General features: G+C 50.9%; 6 protein-coding genes across 6 annotated transcripts; 3 read left to right on the top strand and 3 right to left on the bottom strand.

Annotated features, from left to right (window-relative positions):
* Positions 1–879: 879 nt before the first annotated feature.
* L3040_004460 (uncharacterized protein) lies at positions 880–1,988 on the top strand (the record flags this gene model as incomplete). Its single annotated transcript, XM_066155102.1, has 4 exons — positions 880–1,046; positions 1,108–1,537; positions 1,600–1,723; positions 1,777–1,988. 4 exons carry the CDS (start codon positions 880–882, stop codon positions 1,986–1,988), a joined length of 933 nt encoding a protein of 310 aa, XP_066011985.1.
* A 1,173-nt stretch (positions 1,989–3,161) lies between these two features.
* Positions 3,162–5,706, bottom strand: L3040_004459 (uncharacterized protein; the record flags this gene model as incomplete). The annotated part of the gene is made up of 7 exons (XM_066155098.1): positions 3,162–3,285; positions 3,337–3,414; positions 3,462–4,271; positions 4,383–4,768; positions 4,814–5,266; positions 5,345–5,425; positions 5,518–5,706. The coding sequence occupies 7 exons, from the start codon at positions 5,704–5,706 to the stop codon at positions 3,162–3,164; spliced, it is 2,121 nt and encodes a 706-aa protein (XP_066011984.1).
* Positions 5,707–6,222: 516 nt separating this feature from the next.
* On the top strand, positions 6,223–8,353 carry L3040_004458 (uncharacterized protein; the record flags this gene model as incomplete). Its single annotated transcript, XM_007291518.2, has 8 exons — positions 6,223–6,570; positions 6,675–6,768; positions 6,871–6,984; positions 7,121–7,468; positions 7,532–7,876; positions 7,936–7,982; positions 8,029–8,239; positions 8,289–8,353. 8 exons carry the CDS (start codon positions 6,223–6,225, stop codon positions 8,351–8,353), a joined length of 1,572 nt encoding a protein of 523 aa, XP_007291580.2.
* Positions 8,354–8,425: 72 nt separating this feature from the next.
* On the bottom strand, positions 8,426–9,959 carry L3040_004457 (uncharacterized protein; the record flags this gene model as incomplete). Its single annotated transcript, XM_007291517.2, has 2 exons — positions 8,426–9,131; positions 9,268–9,959. The coding sequence occupies 2 exons, from the start codon at positions 9,957–9,959 to the stop codon at positions 8,426–8,428; spliced, it is 1,398 nt and encodes a 465-aa protein (XP_007291579.2).
* Positions 9,960–10,514: 555 nt separating this feature from the next.
* On the bottom strand, positions 10,515–11,890 carry L3040_004456 (uncharacterized protein; the record flags this gene model as incomplete). Its single annotated transcript, XM_007291516.2, has 2 exons — positions 10,515–11,217; positions 11,331–11,890. 2 exons carry the CDS (start codon positions 11,888–11,890, stop codon positions 10,515–10,517), a joined length of 1,263 nt encoding a protein of 420 aa, XP_007291578.2.
* Positions 11,891–13,664: 1,774 nt separating this feature from the next.
* L3040_004455 (uncharacterized protein) lies at positions 13,665–17,790 on the top strand (the record flags this gene model as incomplete). The annotated part of the gene is made up of 3 exons (XM_066155078.1): positions 13,665–13,816; positions 13,874–15,799; positions 15,861–17,790. The coding sequence occupies 3 exons, from the start codon at positions 13,665–13,667 to the stop codon at positions 17,788–17,790; spliced, it is 4,008 nt and encodes a 1,335-aa protein (XP_066011983.1).
* Positions 17,791–17,965: the final 175 nt, after the last annotated feature.

The following is a 17,965-nucleotide window of genomic DNA, read 5'->3' as shown; positions in this document are numbered from 1 at the left end:
TCGAGACCAAGATGCATATCCTCGTTTCCTAAAATCCTGACAGCCAATTCCCAATGCTCGTCTCCTCCGGGGCCACCGTCCTCACATAGAGGCAGGTATTAGTATATACACATAGCTCATCACATCTCACTGCGAAATGCAAGCTAGAAAGTCGAAGATGAAGATGTTTTGGTAGCTTGCAACGTGATCCAGCCGGCCTCCACCAGGCGCTGTGAAAAAAAAAAAACGAGGCGAGAAAACAAAAAAATTATCTACTCTATAGAACCAAACCTCGCGAGGGCTTCCATCAGCCGGTGAACCCGGGGTGGTAGCTCAGCGGTATGACTGCTGAGCGGCCGCGCCACTCACCGGTTGGTAAAAAATTATAATGGTGTATATCCTATTATAATACAATGCGGCAACACGGTACAGATCTATTAAGTTGGATCTGTAAGCTGGAACCCCCTAACATCCCGTTGTTCAGGGGCTTCCGGCAGAGGGGCAGAGATTGAAAAATGTCTATAATGTTGTGTATATCCCATTATAGCACCAAATAACCTATTCAGTTAGGTTTGTAGGCTGGAACCTCGTAACATCCCGTTGTTGCGAGCTTCCAGCTGAGTTTTGCAGTTTTTTTCAATTTTTTGTTTTCATATATACTTTTGATATTCTCTTTTTTTTCTCGTATTCTTTTGATAAGATACAAAACGAAGGTGATGATAGATGAGGCGCGCTCATTCACTCGATCTGACGAGGCTAGGTACGAAGCGGAGGAGGGAATTTTAAAGTATATTGCGCTTGAACTCGTACTCGGTTTCTTTAAGAATAGCTGCAAACCTTTTAACTAGCAGATGCTCGAAGCGTTTAGAAGATAAAGAAGAGTTCCTTACCACCCCGATCATGTATGATCCCAATAATCCCAACATCAAGAGCAGAAACACTCTTCAATGGGGCCTCTACCAGCGAGAGCTGTTCTGGAAGGACCATGACGGCGAAGTCCCTCCCCTCAGCACCGAACCAGGAGATCTCGAGGATCCGGCAAATAGGGCGCTGACAATTGGCGGCTGGTAAGCCCTCTAGAAAGTACAAACCAACCACAGCCTTCATTCAACGAACAGATAGATCCAGGTACTACGCCTCCTCTACTGCAGGCCAATCCTACACCCATCTGGGCATTCGACCGCCACCGGGTCATCATCCCCCGGAAGCTCGTCGACGCGAGCAAAGGCGATACGGAAACCACCGTCTTCGGACACAAGGCCAGCGCGCCCATCGGCTTTGCCCCCATCGGAAATCAACAAGATCTACCACCCCGCTTGGCGAAGCTCCCAGTAGCCTAGGGCGCGAAGGCGCTGAGCCTGCCATACTGTCTCTCCATCCACCGCGGGCTCAATCCCCCCTCGAGGCTGTCGCGGCGGAATCGGATCATTGCGCCTTCTATCGCGGCATCGGTGCAGATCTCGGACTGTCGGGCCCGGTTTTCCAAAAGAGAATGGAGGAGGCGGGCGTTGATCCTGTCGAGCAGCCTACAAGAGGCAGGGGGCCATGTGGACCGATGGTGTGTGGCCTGGACGGGCCTGGAGCTGGGAGAAGACGCCTTGGCTGATGGAGACGTGGAAGAGGCTTAGTGGGGGGAAGTCCATTTTGCCTGAAGGGCACCGCGCAGGCGTGCAAGTCGATAGTGCAATCGCCAGCTTAGATGCGCTGGAGAGGATCGTCAACGTATTTTCTGCTCCTGGGATATGTTCCATCTTGTCTTGTCCCTGGTAAGCTCAGGCTGACACACACAACACGTAGCTGTCGGCGACGAAATGTACATCATGTTCAACTCCGGCGTCCGCGGCGCAGCCGATATCTTCCAGGCCTTGGCACTGGCAGCCAAATTCGCCTTTGTTGGCCGCCTCTGGGTTTGGGGTGTGTATCAAGTCAGGCGTTGGGGCATGGTTTCCGAAATCAGGGGCAGCGAGGGGAAGCGTATCTTGGTGAACAATATGCTACGGTCATTGTGATGAAGAGACGACGACGAGAAAGATTATGCCAAGTCGGTTGTCAGAATGCCTGGGAATAGAGTTGGGGGGATTGCTGCTGTTGGAACACCCTCAGCCCTTGGAGCACGATAGCAGAGAGCGATATGGATGTAACGATGAGCGAGAGGGGGAAAACAAAGCCAAGAAGGTATATTTACTTTGCTGTAAGCTCCTCGCTTAAAAACTCAGGGGTTAAGCCAGCAACGATAGCTATTATACCGTTCAACTACAAAGACTCTTCTCTCCTCCTCTCCTCTCCTCTCCTCTCCTCTCCTCCCCCCACCTATCTACACACCCCTTTCAGCCATTCAACCCCTTTCAATCCTCCCAAATATCAGCTTAACTAGAGCAATCCTGTTTTTTTTTTTTCCTTTTTTTTTTCAGACAAATCATAATGCGATCTAGAAGGTGCTCCCGACACCGCTGCTTCCCTTCCCTCCCCATCGAATTTTCCCTCCCCCCCCCCCTAATCCAATTTCCAAATTCCACCCCTGCTACACTACTTTCAAAACCCCTTCCTCCTCTTCCCTTTCACCTCCCCATAACCCGTCCCAAGATCCCGTCACCAATCGATTCTAAATACGATTGATCCCCTGGCAGGGCAGGCAGGCATTATGAAAACGGAGCAGAGAGGGCCGTCCAGTCCAGTCCCGTCCGGTCCACGAACGCGTCACATTTACACTCACGATAAAGAAAGAAAGACTTTGAATTGTCGAGGTCGGGATTGCGCAATAAATTTTTTATATATATATATTAATCAGGAAGCTGACCACCACAAGGTGGGGCTGTATGGTATTTTGGGAGTTCTGGAGATGGAGCCGAGGTATAAAACATTCCATAAACAACGCCGGCTCCGAAGATTACTAAGAAAGTAAGAGAAAGGAGATCTGCAGCTTTGTAGAAGGTTAGTTTTGATACAGATGCCATTATCTATTGCAAAAAGCCCGGGTCATCTAGATCAACTAGCTTTGATATACTTGCAGAACATGAAGTAAATACTCAATTAACTGTGTATAGTTGATCAGGCGCCACTCAAACAATGACTTGAGCGCAAATAGTAATATACCTCCATCCGATATCTGTAGCAATGAGAGCAATCAGTTAATGCGACATAGTACAATGCCATCGTTCATCAACATATCCCTCGGCGCCGTCTCACATCCTGACGCGGAAGAGGTATCGGAGGCGGATTTGGGCAACGTCGTAGGCGATGTACTCATTGTATTGAAGGTAGGCATATGGAACACCAGTATCACCAACAGGTATACTGACGTCCGGCCTGTGAGGCATCGGTTAGTAGGTTTGTGATGGATGTGAGGTCAAGACTTGCATTGTAATGCCTTTGAGAGATGGATGGACCGCTTCAGCGTCTTTCCAAGCATTTGGTCCAGTCATTCCTTGACCCCACCTATATATCCGTCAGTACACCCCGTATACAAAAGCTAGAACATTTACGTTGACATCATCCCCCTTGCCTTGGCATCTTCGCCCGCGGAATATAATGCATTCGTCAGAACCAGCTTGGGATCACCAAGCTCTGCTTCACAGAGAAGAAGCAAGGCATGGCCGTTTGATGCGTGTGAGAAGCAGTAGTTGGCAGATTTGGATGACATATCTGCAAGGTAGATTCCCTTTCCAAACATATATCCAGACGCGGGAGCTTCGGGAGGGGCGATGCGCAGACCTTGGCTGAGAATGCCGCCGAAGTTCGTGGCACGAGATCCATGCCACAAAAGTCGGCAGTCTCTAGGTGGTCCTGCGAAAGGGCTGTTGTCAAACCGATTCTTCTCGCCTTGGCGTTCAATGCGGAAGATCTGATCAACGTGGTAGTTTGCGTTGTGTGTGGCACCCCGCGTATCGACAAGATAGTTTTTGAGCTCTTGAAACTCGATACTTTCCCGCTTCAACACTGTCATCTCCTCCAGATCAAGACCTCGGAATTGTCGGTCAAGTGCATTCACCTTCTCGGCATCCTTGGGCTCTTTCCTCATGATGTTCTGGGCATCCTTCATATCGCTCAAATTGTCTAAGAGCTCGACTTCTTTGTTGATCGTTTCTTGGGTTTGGATGATCGGAGGTCGGTTACGACCAAACGCGTGAGGAATGACAGAGTAGAATTGGTTCGAAAGGTCTTCGAGAGCCTGCGCATAAGTGGTGCCGTATTCGATCTGCGCCAATGTCTGATCGTTGATCAGGTCACATAAATCCTTCAGTGCTTGGTAGCCCTTGACGATGGTACTCTTTGCTAGCTTTCCAAGTGGAAGCCTTGGTCAGGATGTCAACAATGACTCGTTTTACATATCTCGAGAGTTCTCTCAGAAGTACGATACGAGAGATATCCGGAAAAGGGGGAAGGCTATCGCTCGATCAACTCACTTATTGGTGTCGTAGTTGAAATCGGCCATGGTGTTGGCAAAGTATTGCTGGTTGAAGATCAACTCCATCAAATCTTGTACGGCAGTTGGCAACTTTGAATCTGGGGCCTTTTCTTGCTTCACCCCGGGTGCATCCTTGGTCTTGACCTTCTGTTCCTCCTCCTCGTCTGACTCTTCACCGTAGCTCCTCTCAATGAATGTGTACTTGCCTGACTTTGGCTTGCCAGCTCTATCTGACCAGGAAAGGCCGCTTTTGCCCCTGAACTTGCTCTCGAACTGTTTCATGGCATAATGAAGGCTTCCGTCTCCGAGAAGACTACTCTGACCGCGGTCACCAACTCGGCCCCATCTGGTCCAGGTGCGATAGTTGCCGCCGCGGTGAAGAAGCTGTAGATGTCAGGCTGGAGTTTCTAAAGAACGGCTAGAGCCTACTTGGATCAGATAGAACTTGTTATTATTGTTACTCGTGTTGGTTTGGTTGAGAGCAGCGTCGTAGATGATGCGATCCCTGTCAATGTACACTTCGTAATGCGTCAGAGTGCAGACTTCATCAACGGGAATCTTCAGGTGGGAAAGCGTTGCTATATTTCCTATGGTCTCGCGTGAGGTGGCTAGTCTCTCTAGTTTAGACTCTGGTATAGGTCTCGCAGTAATCTTCGAATCTTCTTCGTCCCTGACCTGGGAGTTGGTGGTACTCGCAGGCTTGGATTTCTTCTTCGACTGGGGTGGCACTTTTCCCTCTTCCTCCTCCTCGTCTTCTTTGCGGTCGATGTAGACAGCTGCCAAGTTGCGCTTTGGTCGACTAGGATTGCTAATGGGAGCAGATGGAGCAGTAGCAAGGGCTGAGCTACCGAAGCTGTAGCTGTCTTTGCTCAACTTCGTGCTCTATAGGGAGGAGTGAGCAGCTGCTAGATCGAGATGGTCTCATGCTTTTCTGGGAGCATTGGGACAATTAGAACCTACCTGCTCCAGACAATCCTCTAGCCAGGCCAGCGTAAGGATGGGTATGTCATATGACTTTGCCTGACTGACCTTGACCGAGGGCTGTAGGAGAGAGGGGAGTCAGCAATTGCCTATTACATGGAATATGAGGAATACCAGCAAAAGAGATGGTAGCCCCCGGAGCGGTGACCTACTTTGGCGAAGTCGCTGGTGGTTGTGATGAGGTGGGTGGTATCAGCATTGACCGTCTTCGAAAGATTTGCGCCCAGGACTTGAATGAGGTCCTTGTCAATGGCACCTTGCGAGCGGTTCGGAAAGGTGCCGCTGAGGGCGACGACGCATCCTTGGAGTGGGAGACTTGCTGCTTTCCGCGACGGTGCCATTTTGTAGGGGTTGTCAGTCTCGAGTCTTGATAGAGTGAACTTCCACAGTGCCTTGAAAGGAGAATGGGTGCGATATTATTTGGGGGTCGTTACTTCGGATGGTCAATTAGGAAGAGCAAAAGGAAGAAAACAGGAAGAGGAAGAGAAAAAGGAGACGAAGACGAAACCGAGGATGGGAAATTGTGTCGCGAGCTTCACGCCAAAACACGTGACGTGCTCTCCTGCCTGGCTCGTGGTTACTCTACCTCCGTACTACTTGGTCTTGGTACTTGATTTCATTTGATTTGATTCCATTTGATTGATCCGAATATCTTCCCGTCCCGCTCGCTGATCGAGGACATCGAAAACTCCCGATAGGCACCAGTCATCAGTCACGGGACTATTAGGCATCCAGTCATAAATCACGGGACTGTTTCTAGCTAAGCGCTACATACCACAGCTCATAACTTCTCAAACCTCCCATTCCCGACTCCGTTCTAAATCTCCCTCCATCTTCCATCCACGGTGAAAATAGACATGCAGACTTTGAGGAAGTCCGTTGTGCCGTCTCTCGGTGGGACAATCACAGCACAATCCTCCCAACTGGCTTCGGGAATTCCCATCGAAGTTTTGCTCAACGTCAGTTCTCATCTAAAAACTCCCGATTATTGCGCGCTTCGAATTTCATGCAAGCAAATAGAGGACAAGCTTCTCGATGCTTTCGCGCAAGAGTTCTTTACCAAGAGACAGTTCATGTGGGTAGAGCTCAGTTTCCAAGCGCTTGTTGATATCTCACATTCGCGCTTCTCAAACAGCTTGAACTATGTTATATTCAGCCTGGAACAGCCAATTTGGAGATTTCCCACAGAAATGACCGGCCCATTGGTGAGTGATCTCATTTCCTGATTCCGGTGATGTCCCCTCCCAAGATGTTCTACTTACAAACAGTGTGGTTTCTGACTCGGAGAATGCTGACCCTGGATTTACAGAATGCAGCTACCGGTGACATTGAAATCCTTGAAAATCGGATTAACCGTACGTTCAAAACCCTCCACTATGTACCCTTCTTCACCACGGGTCAAGGTACGTGGACAGAGCCCCTTTCATTCGAATTCAGACAGTCTTGCCCCACTCCCGAAACATTTTCCACCAGGCAATGACTAACCCGCTCGGTGTCGCCTCAAGATGTGGAAATGCTTGCAGAAGCATTTGGAAACTTGAGAAATCTGGAGACGATCGGAATCCGCGATTTCAATTCACGAACTAGGAGACGCGACTATCCGGATGACGCGTGGAAGAGTACGTTGCCCTCGAAGTCAGAATTCTACGGCCATCTCCGGTGGTTTTCAGTTCTCTGGGGCTACTCTGGCTACATCTCCACCTGATGCATCGCGATATCACTTATATCTGTCGTGCTTGGCTAAATAAATCACAGGCTATGGCTCCACTACCATTAAGCGAGAATCTGGACCTCTTGTTCTTCATGACGACAATCGGCCTAGGCATCCCATTTTCAATAATTGTTCCGGGAGCGAGTATGGATTAATGAATCATGTTTTCATGGGCGTCCTTCGGGGTGCAGGGAAGTCATCTTCGCCATCCAAGGGACTGGGGTTAGAGGTCATAATGCGACGTGGCTCATTCACGGATACGGTGCTGAGTTTACCACCTTATGTTCTGCCCGTTTTACGACCAGTCCTGAGACATCTACGAGTGTTGTTCTTGGATTTGAGCTCCAACACCGGATGTATACAGCTGAATATCAATGGTATCGCGACTAAATGTAAGTCCCAATGAGCCATGACCATTGAGCTTACATTTTGTATTTGCTTACATCACTGCCCAGGCCCAAATTACTTCTTGATGAAGTTTCTTTCCGAAACCACCGAACTTGAGCATCTGCGTCTAAACTTTAGGTCGACCTGGGGCAGTAAAAGTGGCGGCGATTTTCTTTCCTGGTTATCCAAATCCGCTCCCACCGACCTCGCAACGCCCACGCAAATTTCCGAGCTCCCGCGTCCTGTCGATTTCAAGCATCTCAGAAGAATCGACATCGGCATGTTTGAGGTTGAGCCCAATGCTGTCCTGGCAACCATGCGCAAGTTCCAAGCAACAATCGAGACTATTAGCCTACACAGGCTGACACTCACGAATACCGACGTGCTTGCAGCCGGAGAAAGGGTGAACCTCTGTAAATATTATCCATTTCCTCAAGCTCTCTAGGGGCATGACAAATGCTGACTTACCCAGGGGCCAAATTATTCGGGCAATTAGCAAAGTTGGATCTCAACCTTAAGGTCAGTAATATTTCCTCTCCTCGAACAGCGACTCATCATGATTCAGGGTATCAACATGTCCCACCTCGCCCAGCATGTAATAGACAGGGGCAATGTCCATGTCAAGGAGGTGACATTCAAAGACTCTAAGTGGCCACGAACGAGGAACTGGGCTGGCACGGGTACACAGAGCGCTCTGCGCGACTTCAAGGATATGGTGATTGTGGTTCGTCTGAACGAGAATTCTGAGAGTGATAGCAGCGAGAATGACTCGGAACGTATGTCACCAATCTGTCGGAAAGGTTTCAAAATTGCTGACGGCAATAGAATCAACGACAGACGGCAACGTGGATGAGGACAGTGGGGACGATGAGGATGAGGATTATGACTGAATCCGGTTTTAAATAGCATCAAATTTCCTGTTAGTTTTATGAAGAAGTCGAAGTTACCTTCTTTTTACTTTATTACTCCATAGCAACCTCCTGGTGCTTTTCCTTCATGGCCCCTTCCAACGACTCAAGCGACCTCTTCCACCCCTCTACCCTAGCATTCAGCGTCTCAAGCGTCTCCCAATCCTCCGTCAACGGCTTCTCACTCGCCAATCCCTCTTCAAACTCCCGCCACACAGTCTGCAACGCCACCAGCGCATTCCTAATATTGAACAAAGCCATATACGCCTCGTCCAATTTGCGATAGTAATCCGCAATTCCCACGACCTCCTCCACTTTCAAACTCGTCGACTTTATTTTCTCCAATTTCCTCTCCCAATAAGCCCCCTCCCCCAGCTTCCTCACTTCTTTACCCTCCAGCAGCTTTCCATCGGGGTTCGCCAGCAAATTGACATCACCCTGCAAGCCCTCGACATCTCTTAGGGCCTCACCCACTGTCTCCACCAGGGCCTCCGTCTTGAGCCGACGAAAAATCTCCAGCATGGCCGTAAACGTCGCTCTAGCATCTGCAACCACCTTCTGCTGCGTCGTGACCTCGGGCCCTTGGAACGACACTTCGACTCCAAAGTCCGACGTGCGGAGCCTCTTCAGGGCCATCGCGGTCCAGATCCGCGCCGTGTCAGCTACGCGCCCGATCTTCTCGCTGACGCGAAAAAGCGCTCCGTTGATGCGATGCTGCCTCTCGTGGGCCTCTTTCCCAACGAGTTTCCACTTCTCTTCGCTACAATCGACGAAAGAAACACCAACATTTCGTCAGTCCCCAGTCACACACAAAGAGATCTGGCACGCGGGGATCCCCGTCTCGCTAAATAGACAAATGCAATCGGAGGGAGAAGAGGAGGTGGTGGTGAACTTACGACGCTTCATCTGGCAGGCGGTAGGCCATCACCAGTGCCGTCAGCGACCCGCTCTGCTTCACCAGCGCGACTGGGATATCAGCTAGCCTCGCTCCAAGATCATCGAGGATCGCGACGTAGTCCCCGAATACAAGTCCATCGCTGATCACCCAGCCGGTCTTCGGGTGGTGCACCGGTGGCAACTCGGGGAACCAGTGAGGCGAGTCGCTATTCTCAGACGACTGCGCGCGAGAAGACGAGTGCGACGTGTCTGCCGTAACCTCTTTCCGACCGCCGTGAGCGCTGCGGAACGTCGACGAAGAGATGCACTTCTCCAGGTTGGAGGAGAGAGGGAGGTAGCAGACCACGGGCGTCTGGCCGGTCGCGGTGTTTGCGAGGGAATAGTCGATTCGGAGCCAGATGCTGAGGATGGCGAGCATGACGGCGATCAGATGATGAGGCTTGAGTCTGGTCTCGTCGGCTTCTTCCTCGACGACTGGGAGTTGAGCCGTTCGGCGCGGGGACATTGGGGATCGGGGAGATTGGCGGTTGATGGGCGTCATGGGCGTCATGGGCGTCATGGGTGTGGTAGGAGGGATGGGGATCCCGGGAGATCTAGGACTGAAGAGCTGGCGAGGTGATAGAGTCTGGGAGGATCGCTGGCTTGGAGATCGAAGCCGGGGGCTTTGGGAACTGTATTGATAGTCCGCCATCGTATCGTATGATTCGGCTGAGCTTTGCAATTTGCCGGGCTTGGGGAGATGTAGAAATGGAATAGAGGAGAGGAGATTGATTATACATAATGGTATTTAATCGTCTGCTTTGCTTTGCTGGAGTGTTCTGTCTTTGTTTACTTTTTGGAAATTTCCGCCGCAAACGGCCACGTCCACCCTCCCTTGTGTCGCTTACACTGCATTGGTGAGTGGGGGCTTGAAAATATGAGAATAGATCCTGGTAGATTTCATAGAGGAATGTGCTTTCTTCAAAATGTGCTTACTACGTGAAATACATACATACATATATGGTGGCTCCGTTCCGATGATTGCTCTGGCCGCTTTATTACGAGGGCTTTTGTGGTGATGAAGCCATATTTATTTATCCCAGGTTTCCAACACGAACGGGAATTCGTCTTTGATTAAGTTGGCATAGCTTAACTCCAAGCTAAAAATTACCTTTCACTCACTTCTAAAAGTCTGGGTGGCCGCCGCCGACACTAACCGCTTTGTAAGTGTCGCGCCAATAATACATGTAGACTGATACACCTCATCCTATTGCACGCCCGCAATCGTTCGAAAGTTCTTTTTTGACAGCGGCCGAAAGTTCTCTCGCCACTCAGCCACAGAGTATCGCATGGACTTGATCCACTTCTGCAACTCCGCGTCCACATTCGTCCCTTCCAGGATCAACGAGCCGTGCGGAATCAGGAAGAGCCTCGTCGCAATCTCATACTCCCCGAGCAGCTCCCTCGACGCTTCCACAGCTTTGCGCGCCCGCGCAACGGCACCCACATACCCGGCAATCTCTGAACAGTTGAACGCGTCGAGCCTGTCCTTCATGTACGGCTGGAGATTCCTCCGCCACAGATCCTCATCCTGGAGTGCGTGCATGTCTGGTTTGTATGGACGGCCGCCTTGGGGATGTGCGAGCGTGCTCAGGATAAGGTCCATCTGCGCAATCGCTGGGAGCATTCTGTCGATGGTACGTCGGAGGGCGTGGGCCCGCGGCTCTATCATTGCGAAGATGTCGTGAACCGCGTTCGCGATGTCGTCCTCTACTTTAGTTCCGACTCTGCGGCTCCCATACACACGATCTTTCCTCCCAAAATCCTGTGCGTGGAAATCTAGCTGTGCAGTATACTGCAGCGATTTGGTTGCCATGTACTCGCTGTTGGAAATGAGTTGGGCGAATTGATCGGGCAGGTTTGAGCGCAGCTTGTGGAATTTCACACGGAGCTCTATCATGTTCGGTTCGCTGGGCACTGGCATCAGCATGATCTGCTCATTCTCGCAATATTCAAATGGAACTTTCTCTCGAGAATTGCTTGGATTGTGCCTGAATCCATACGAAGGAGGGGGAGCGCTTACTACAATCCCCCTGCTCTCCGGCCTGCTAAAGACCACTGCCAAACGAAGTCATCGCCATTATCAAAACCGCCTTTCAGCAGCTCCGTCACCCGATAATTTTCAACTGCGACCTGATGGATCTTCCGAACCAAATCGACGTACTCGAGGCCGCGAGCGACGCGATGTATCGACGTGACTGTCGTCCCGCTAGATCTCGAAGATCGCCCAGCTGCTCTCCAACGGGCAAACCCGCTTTGGAACAGCTCCCGCATGTTCCGCGCCGCTCCTGCTTCAGAACACTTCTCCGGGCGAGGCCAGTGGGGAAGGTAGCAGACGACCGGGGTCTGGCTGCTGTTGGCCAGCGCATAGTCGAGCCTGAGCCAGAAGCCCACGATCGCGAGCATGATCGCGAAGAGGAGGTATAGTTTCAGTCTCCTGGAATCTTCCGGTCCCTCTTCTGGCAGGTCCAGCTCTTGTTTCTCGATGGGCTCTTCGTCTTTGTCATCAATGTCGTCGGGGGCGAAGCCGACGTGGCGGCGCCGCTCCCGGAGCGGCTTGGGGTCGTAGTGTCTTTCCGTCATGGTGATTTCCAGAACCTGTGTAATCCTGAGAGCTATCGAGAAGCCTGGAGATGGATTCCATGCGACTGCGTTGGGGATGTCATGATGGTATTCTTTGTTTAGAGCTCGGGCGCATTGTTTCCTTGGCCGTTTGCAGCCGACCTCCCTCGACGCGACAAGCCCTCTTTGTCGCAACAATATAATCCGTGACGAAGAGGAAGTATCCATGCGTAACCCCAGTTTTTCGGATTTTCAAATCTGAGAGGTAGGAGGTAACGGATCAGCCGTTTGCAGGCCAGTTTTCCGACCAGACCTCCGGAAAGAAAAGCGAAATTGCGCTAAGCGAGCCAGCCCCTGCGAGTTTAGCGAGGGCACGCTCTACTCTACCGCTCTCTCCTAATGTAGATCGAATGAAAGCTTAAACAGCAAACCGAGGTCCTCGCCGGAGCAGACGCACAGCTGGAACTCAAATACCCTAACACCATCTCCTTCTCAACACCAAAGGGAATCAATGCTTCAAAAACGATGAGAGCGGCGTCATGAAATCTCTCTGAGCCTTCTACCCACGATCTCACTAAAGCCGGGTATCTGGTTTTGATTCAGCGAGAGAGTTATGTACCTCTTTTGTTTTGGAACATGATACAGTTGCTAGTATTAGCAGTCTAAGTTCTGTCTTGGTTATCAGTATCCGAAAATTCAATGGTCCTTTTTTTTTTTTTTTTTTTTTTTTTTTTTTTCTTCTTCTTTTTTTCTTTTTTTCTTCTTTTTTTTTAGTCAAACTTTGCCGTTTGCTGCAATCAACCGAGTCGTCTCGCACGCGTAGATACCTATAGAATTATAATATCCACCGAGAGCAGTCGAATCAGACCAGGAGCCAGGCAAAACCAAGCAGGTCGTGACCAGATGACAACAATTGATTTTCTTTTCTCTCTCTTTGCATTAGTGCTGGATCTGTCCGATTCGTTTGGGTTGGTCATCAGCGCGAGAGAATATAGGAGACGATGTCCAAAATTAACAAATTGTTACACTGGGCTTCATCTCAACATATTGTCTGCGGATTTGCTTGTCGCAATGCGTATTTCCCATGCTTGAAATTAGTTGCTGCGGGAAACAAGCATATACAAGGAGTCTATTCACGGATAAAGATGGTTCGATGTTAAGAATTGACCCGAATGATGTATTTTTTTCATCACGGATGTTGATCCGCCCTGCACAATTGCGTTCATCTGTACGCTTCCTCTTCAATGCACTCAGCATATCGCACGCCTATTCTCCAGGCTATATAAAATAAATGATGAGTAGTGAGTGACCTTGGTGATCTTCCCCCAGCGTCACTTACTTGGATCTCAGCCCGGCCGCCATATCCTGAATGCCATTGTTATTTACATTTTTCTCTCGACAATGATCTTCATCAAGACGTAGCTGTATGCATTGAGATGTCTTCTTTGCTTTCAGGACGTCGACAAATGGGGGTTTCAAGCTGTGTTCGGCAGTCGATGCTTGAAAGGAGAAGCCGCATTTTGATGCCGTGAACAAAGCGCAAGATTCGGCCCCGATGACAAAGAATGAGATGCGCGATGTAAGATATATGTACGCAAAATGCACTCCTCCGGCCTTTCGGGAAGTATTCGGAATAGAAATTTGCGAGATAGCACTTGCGATGGTGGACAATGCGGAAAACAACAATGCGGCAGCGGCGGCGGCAGCAGCAGCAGCAACGCGGCAATCATCATGGATAAGATTGACAGTGACAGCGGGAGCGGTATTGATTATTACCTCGGTAGTGTCGATCGCAATGCTAAACTTGGGTGCGTTTTTTCCATCGCTGTCGTACGATCCGACACATGATAGAGTTGTGAGATCGGAGTACGTGACTGCGAGAGCCGGAAAAATCCTCTTGAAGCCAACAATTTCGCGCGCGACATATGTGCGAGCAGAAGAGACGGGGTAAGATCCTACTGCCTGCCGGGCCCCTGTGTTGAGCCACTGGCTGATGAATACTAGGGAAGCGATAGCCGAGTTCCCTGCCGAAGATTCCACCCAGGGATTTCTCGACCGGTTCGGATTTTTTGGGGGAGTCCCATCTACAACATCCGACAGTGACACAGCTCACGGCGAGACGAGGCAGAGACAAGCGCGCGAGAGGACAGAGAGCAAGTTGGCCCAGTACTCAGCGAAACTAGAATCATACGAGAAGGCAAAGCAAAGCCGAACGGCCGAGAAAGAACGCAGCAAGGCGTCTAAGTCCGCGGCTAGGAAGACGGCCTACGAGGAAGCAAAGCAGAGCCAGATTGTTGAGCAGGAAAGAAGGAAAGTATCCAAGATCAAGACTAGCGATAGCGAGACAATCTTACCCGAAAAAGACAAGAGCAAGTTGGCCAAGTACTCGGCGAAAATCGAATCTTACGACAAGGCAAAGCAAAGCCAAACGGCCGAGAGGGAGAGCAGCAAGGCGTCGAAGTACTCGGCTAGGAAGACGGCTTACGAAGCAGCAAAGCAAAGCCAAGTTGCTAAGCAAGAAGAAAGGGAAGCTTCGAAAGCTGAAATTTCCCAAACTCCAGCCGAGAAGGACAGAGTGAAGCTGTCCAAGTACGCGGCTAAAATAACAGCCTACGAGAGAGCAAAAAAAATCCAAACGGCCGAGAGGGAAAGCAGCAAGGCGTCTAAGTCCGCGGCTAGGAAGACGGCCCACGAGGAAGCAAAGCAGAGCCAGATTATTGAGCAGGAAAGAAGGAAAGTATCCAAGATCAAGACTAGCGATAGCGAGACAATCTTATCCGAAAAAGACAAGAGCAAGTTGGCCAAGTACTCGGCGAAAATCGAATCCTACGAAAGGGCAAAGCAAAGCCGAACGGCCGAAAAGGAAAGCAGCACAGCGTTTCAATTCACAGCTAAAAAGACGGCTTACGAGGAAGCAAAGCAAAGCCATGTTGCTAAGCACGAAGAAAGGGAAGCTTCGAAAGCTAAAATTGCCCAAACACCTCTAGCCGAGAAGGATATAGTGAAGCTGTTCGAGTACGCGGCTAAAATAATAGCCCACGGAAGGGCAAAACAAAGCCAAACGGCCGAAAGGGAAAGCAGCAAGGCGTCCAAGTACTCGGCCAGGCAGACGGCCTACGAGGAGGCAAAGCAGAGCCAGCAGGTCGAGCAAGAAAAAAGGAAAGCAAGTGCCGAGCAAGAAAAAAAGGAAGCATCCAAGGCCAAGCACAGCGACAGCGAAACAACCCCCCTATTCGAGAAACACAAGAGCAAGATGGCCAAGTACTCGGCGAAAATTGAATCCTACGAAAGGGCGAAGCAAAGCCAAACGGCCGAGAGGGAAAGCAGCAAAGCGTCTAAATCCGCAGCTAGGAAGACGGCTTACGAGGAAGCAAAGCAAAGCCAAGTTGCTAAGCACGAAGAAAGGGAAGCTTTTGTCCAAACAACTCCAGCCGAGAAGGAAAGAGTGAAGCTGTCCAAGTACGCGGCTAAAATAATGGCCTACGAAATGGCAAAACAAAGCCATGCTGCTCAGCAAAAAGAGAAGGAGGCGTCTAGGATCAAAAATGCCGAGACAATTCTGGTGGAGAAGGAACGACTGAAAGCGTCCAGGGACTCGGCTAGCAAAACGGCTCGCGAAAAGGCAAAGCAAAGCCAAGTCCTTCAGCAAGAAGAGAGAGAAGCTTCGAAAATCAAGAAGGGGGGGACAACTCTAGCTGAGAAGGATAGGATGAAGGTGTCCAAGTACGCGGCCAAAATGACAGCTTACGAAGAGGCAAGGCAAAGCCAAGCTGCGGAGCGGGAAAATAGAAAGGCGTCTAGAATCAAGGATTGGGAAGCAGCCCAAGCTGAGAAGGAGAAGGTCAAGAGGTTGAAAATGGAGCCAGGAGAGGAGATTCTGGAAACCTCGACGTCCAGTGCCACGTCGTCCAGTCGGAGCCACAAAGAAAAGTGAGTAGTGATGATGATTAGTCGGGAACGAGTTGAAGGAGCATGGCTGACATTGAATAAGGGAAAGCCCGACGCTCACAAGCAAGGCACAGCCGACAGGTCTCTTGGGCTGGGGATCCAGTGTCGCACAGAAGGCCTTGGACCGCATCACATTGAAGAAAGACGACGGATGGCGCACCGAAGCCGAGGGAGACGAGAGGGGAGCGGGCACCAGAGCGGCGACGCAGGCTACGAGTGGCAAGTTGACTGGTATCCCCGAGATCAAGCCATCGAGCAGTTCGCCGGCGCCGCGCAGCAGAACCCCCGTGGAGTTGCCGCCGAAGTCTCCTGGGAAAAGTGGGAGTGAGCCCTCCACGTCCACGGCGGATGCGCCAGAAAATGAGACTGAGGAGCGGAGCCGGCCAGTCGAATCTGCCGAAGCGAAAACTCGGTGGCGTGAAACGCTTCAGGGCTGGGCGGGGTATTGGAAGAGAGCACGGAGGGAACATGACCCGATTGATACGCCATCTATCAAGAAATATGCATCTTCATCGCTCGCGGACTCAGAGGAGAGTTCTTTTAGCAAAGGCGGAAAGATCACGAAAGAAGAAAAGACGTCTGTCGATGGGAAGAAGGATACGGAGCCGAAGCCATCTGCATCAGGCCAAGCGGAAGATGAATCCGAGACTGGGACACAGAAGCCAGGTAGAGAAAACAACCCTAGGCAGCCTTTGGAGTCGAGTGAACCATCGTCGCTCTGGTCGCAGGTTAAGAGTGCCCCTTCGGATTTTATGGCTTGGTGGGCAGAAGCCTTGCGGCTCCCTGACGAGACGAAGGATGAGGTGAACCGACAAAAACAGGCGGCAGAGACGACGGGTGAACGTATACTGAAGGAAGCATCGTCAAAAACAGAAGAAGGGGTCCCGTCGTCAGAGAAACAGAGTCCCGAAACCCCCAGAACGTCTCCAGGCTCGTCGAAGGCTGTATGGAAGCATCTGTCTTCCTGGGGGAGATCCTCACGGCAAGGTGCAGCCTACAACGAAGATTCGCTAGCTGGAGAAAGCAAGTTCCCGGCCCAGGAGGAAACTTCTTTCGGGAGTACTGCTCATGCTCACTCAAGAGGCCAAGATGAATCGACGGATGCCGTCTCGGAACATCCCAAGCAGGAGGAGAGCTCAAAGCACGATCTGGCATCAGAAGATCGAGAGACGGACTGGGCAAGCCCATCCAGCCAGTACGAAGCAGCAGATGCCGGTACATCCGAGACACACACCACAAAGCAGAAACAGGCGGCAATCGAGGCAGCAGATAAAGAGCTCTTCGAGAGTCTGAGCCCCAGCTCGTGGGGAAGCCAGATGATGCCTGCCTGGCTCACGAGATATCTACCCACATCTGCGACGCGCCCACCATCTTCTTCCGCATCTTCGAGGCTGAAGGCGGGCCCTTCCAAAGCTCGGAGGTGGCAGCCTGGATCCTTCAGCTTTCCAGGCGAGAGGGCCCCGACGAGCCAAGAGCAGCGTGTCGCGACGGCGCTGGATTTGACCTTGTCCCTCTACTCCGTCATCGACCAGTTGATGGCCGAGGGTGACAGCCATCACCTCAACGTCACCCGCTTGCAAAAGGCTTGGGACCGCGTCAGCTCCTCGTCTAAGGTGCTCGACTCCAGCCAGCTCATCAACAAGATGGCCCGGGAGAGTGACGGTCGTGATCGCCTTCAGACTTACCCGGGCGTAGTGCACAGGTTCAGTGATTTGGCCAGGAGCCTCGCGGGAGTCTCGATACAGATTGTGAATGGGGAAATCACCGAGGAGATGGCTTCGAGATGGCTGAATGAGAGTACGAAGGATAGTATTGAAGCGTTTGTGCAGCAGATCAAGAAGCGGCCTCATTTTGCGTTTGACGAAGAACTGGTGTCGGAGGGGTTCCATTGGCAGATTTTGACTGACTGTAAGGAGATCTTGCGACTTTCCAGGGATGCGTTGAGCAAAAATTATGCTTCGGTCGAAATATAATACAATTTTTTTCTATTAGCTAGATTTCCTCGGTAGATGATGAACATTCTAATATTTCACTTGAATGTCACATACCGACTTCGAGTCAAACAGCTCTCTCGCATGAAGTTCCAGAAGGTCTGTCTGGGAGGTTCTCATAAATGTGACGACATCTCTAGGCCGGAATGCCAGAGCC

Source organism: Drepanopeziza brunnea, assembly GCF_022702325.1.
Source record: "Drepanopeziza brunnea f. sp. 'multigermtubi' strain 214-2 chromosome Unknown ctg6, whole genome shotgun sequence".
Taxonomy (NCBI): domain Eukaryota; kingdom Fungi; phylum Ascomycota; class Leotiomycetes; order Helotiales; family Drepanopezizaceae; genus Drepanopeziza; species Drepanopeziza brunnea.
This window is presented reverse-complemented; position numbering and strand designations above follow the sequence as displayed.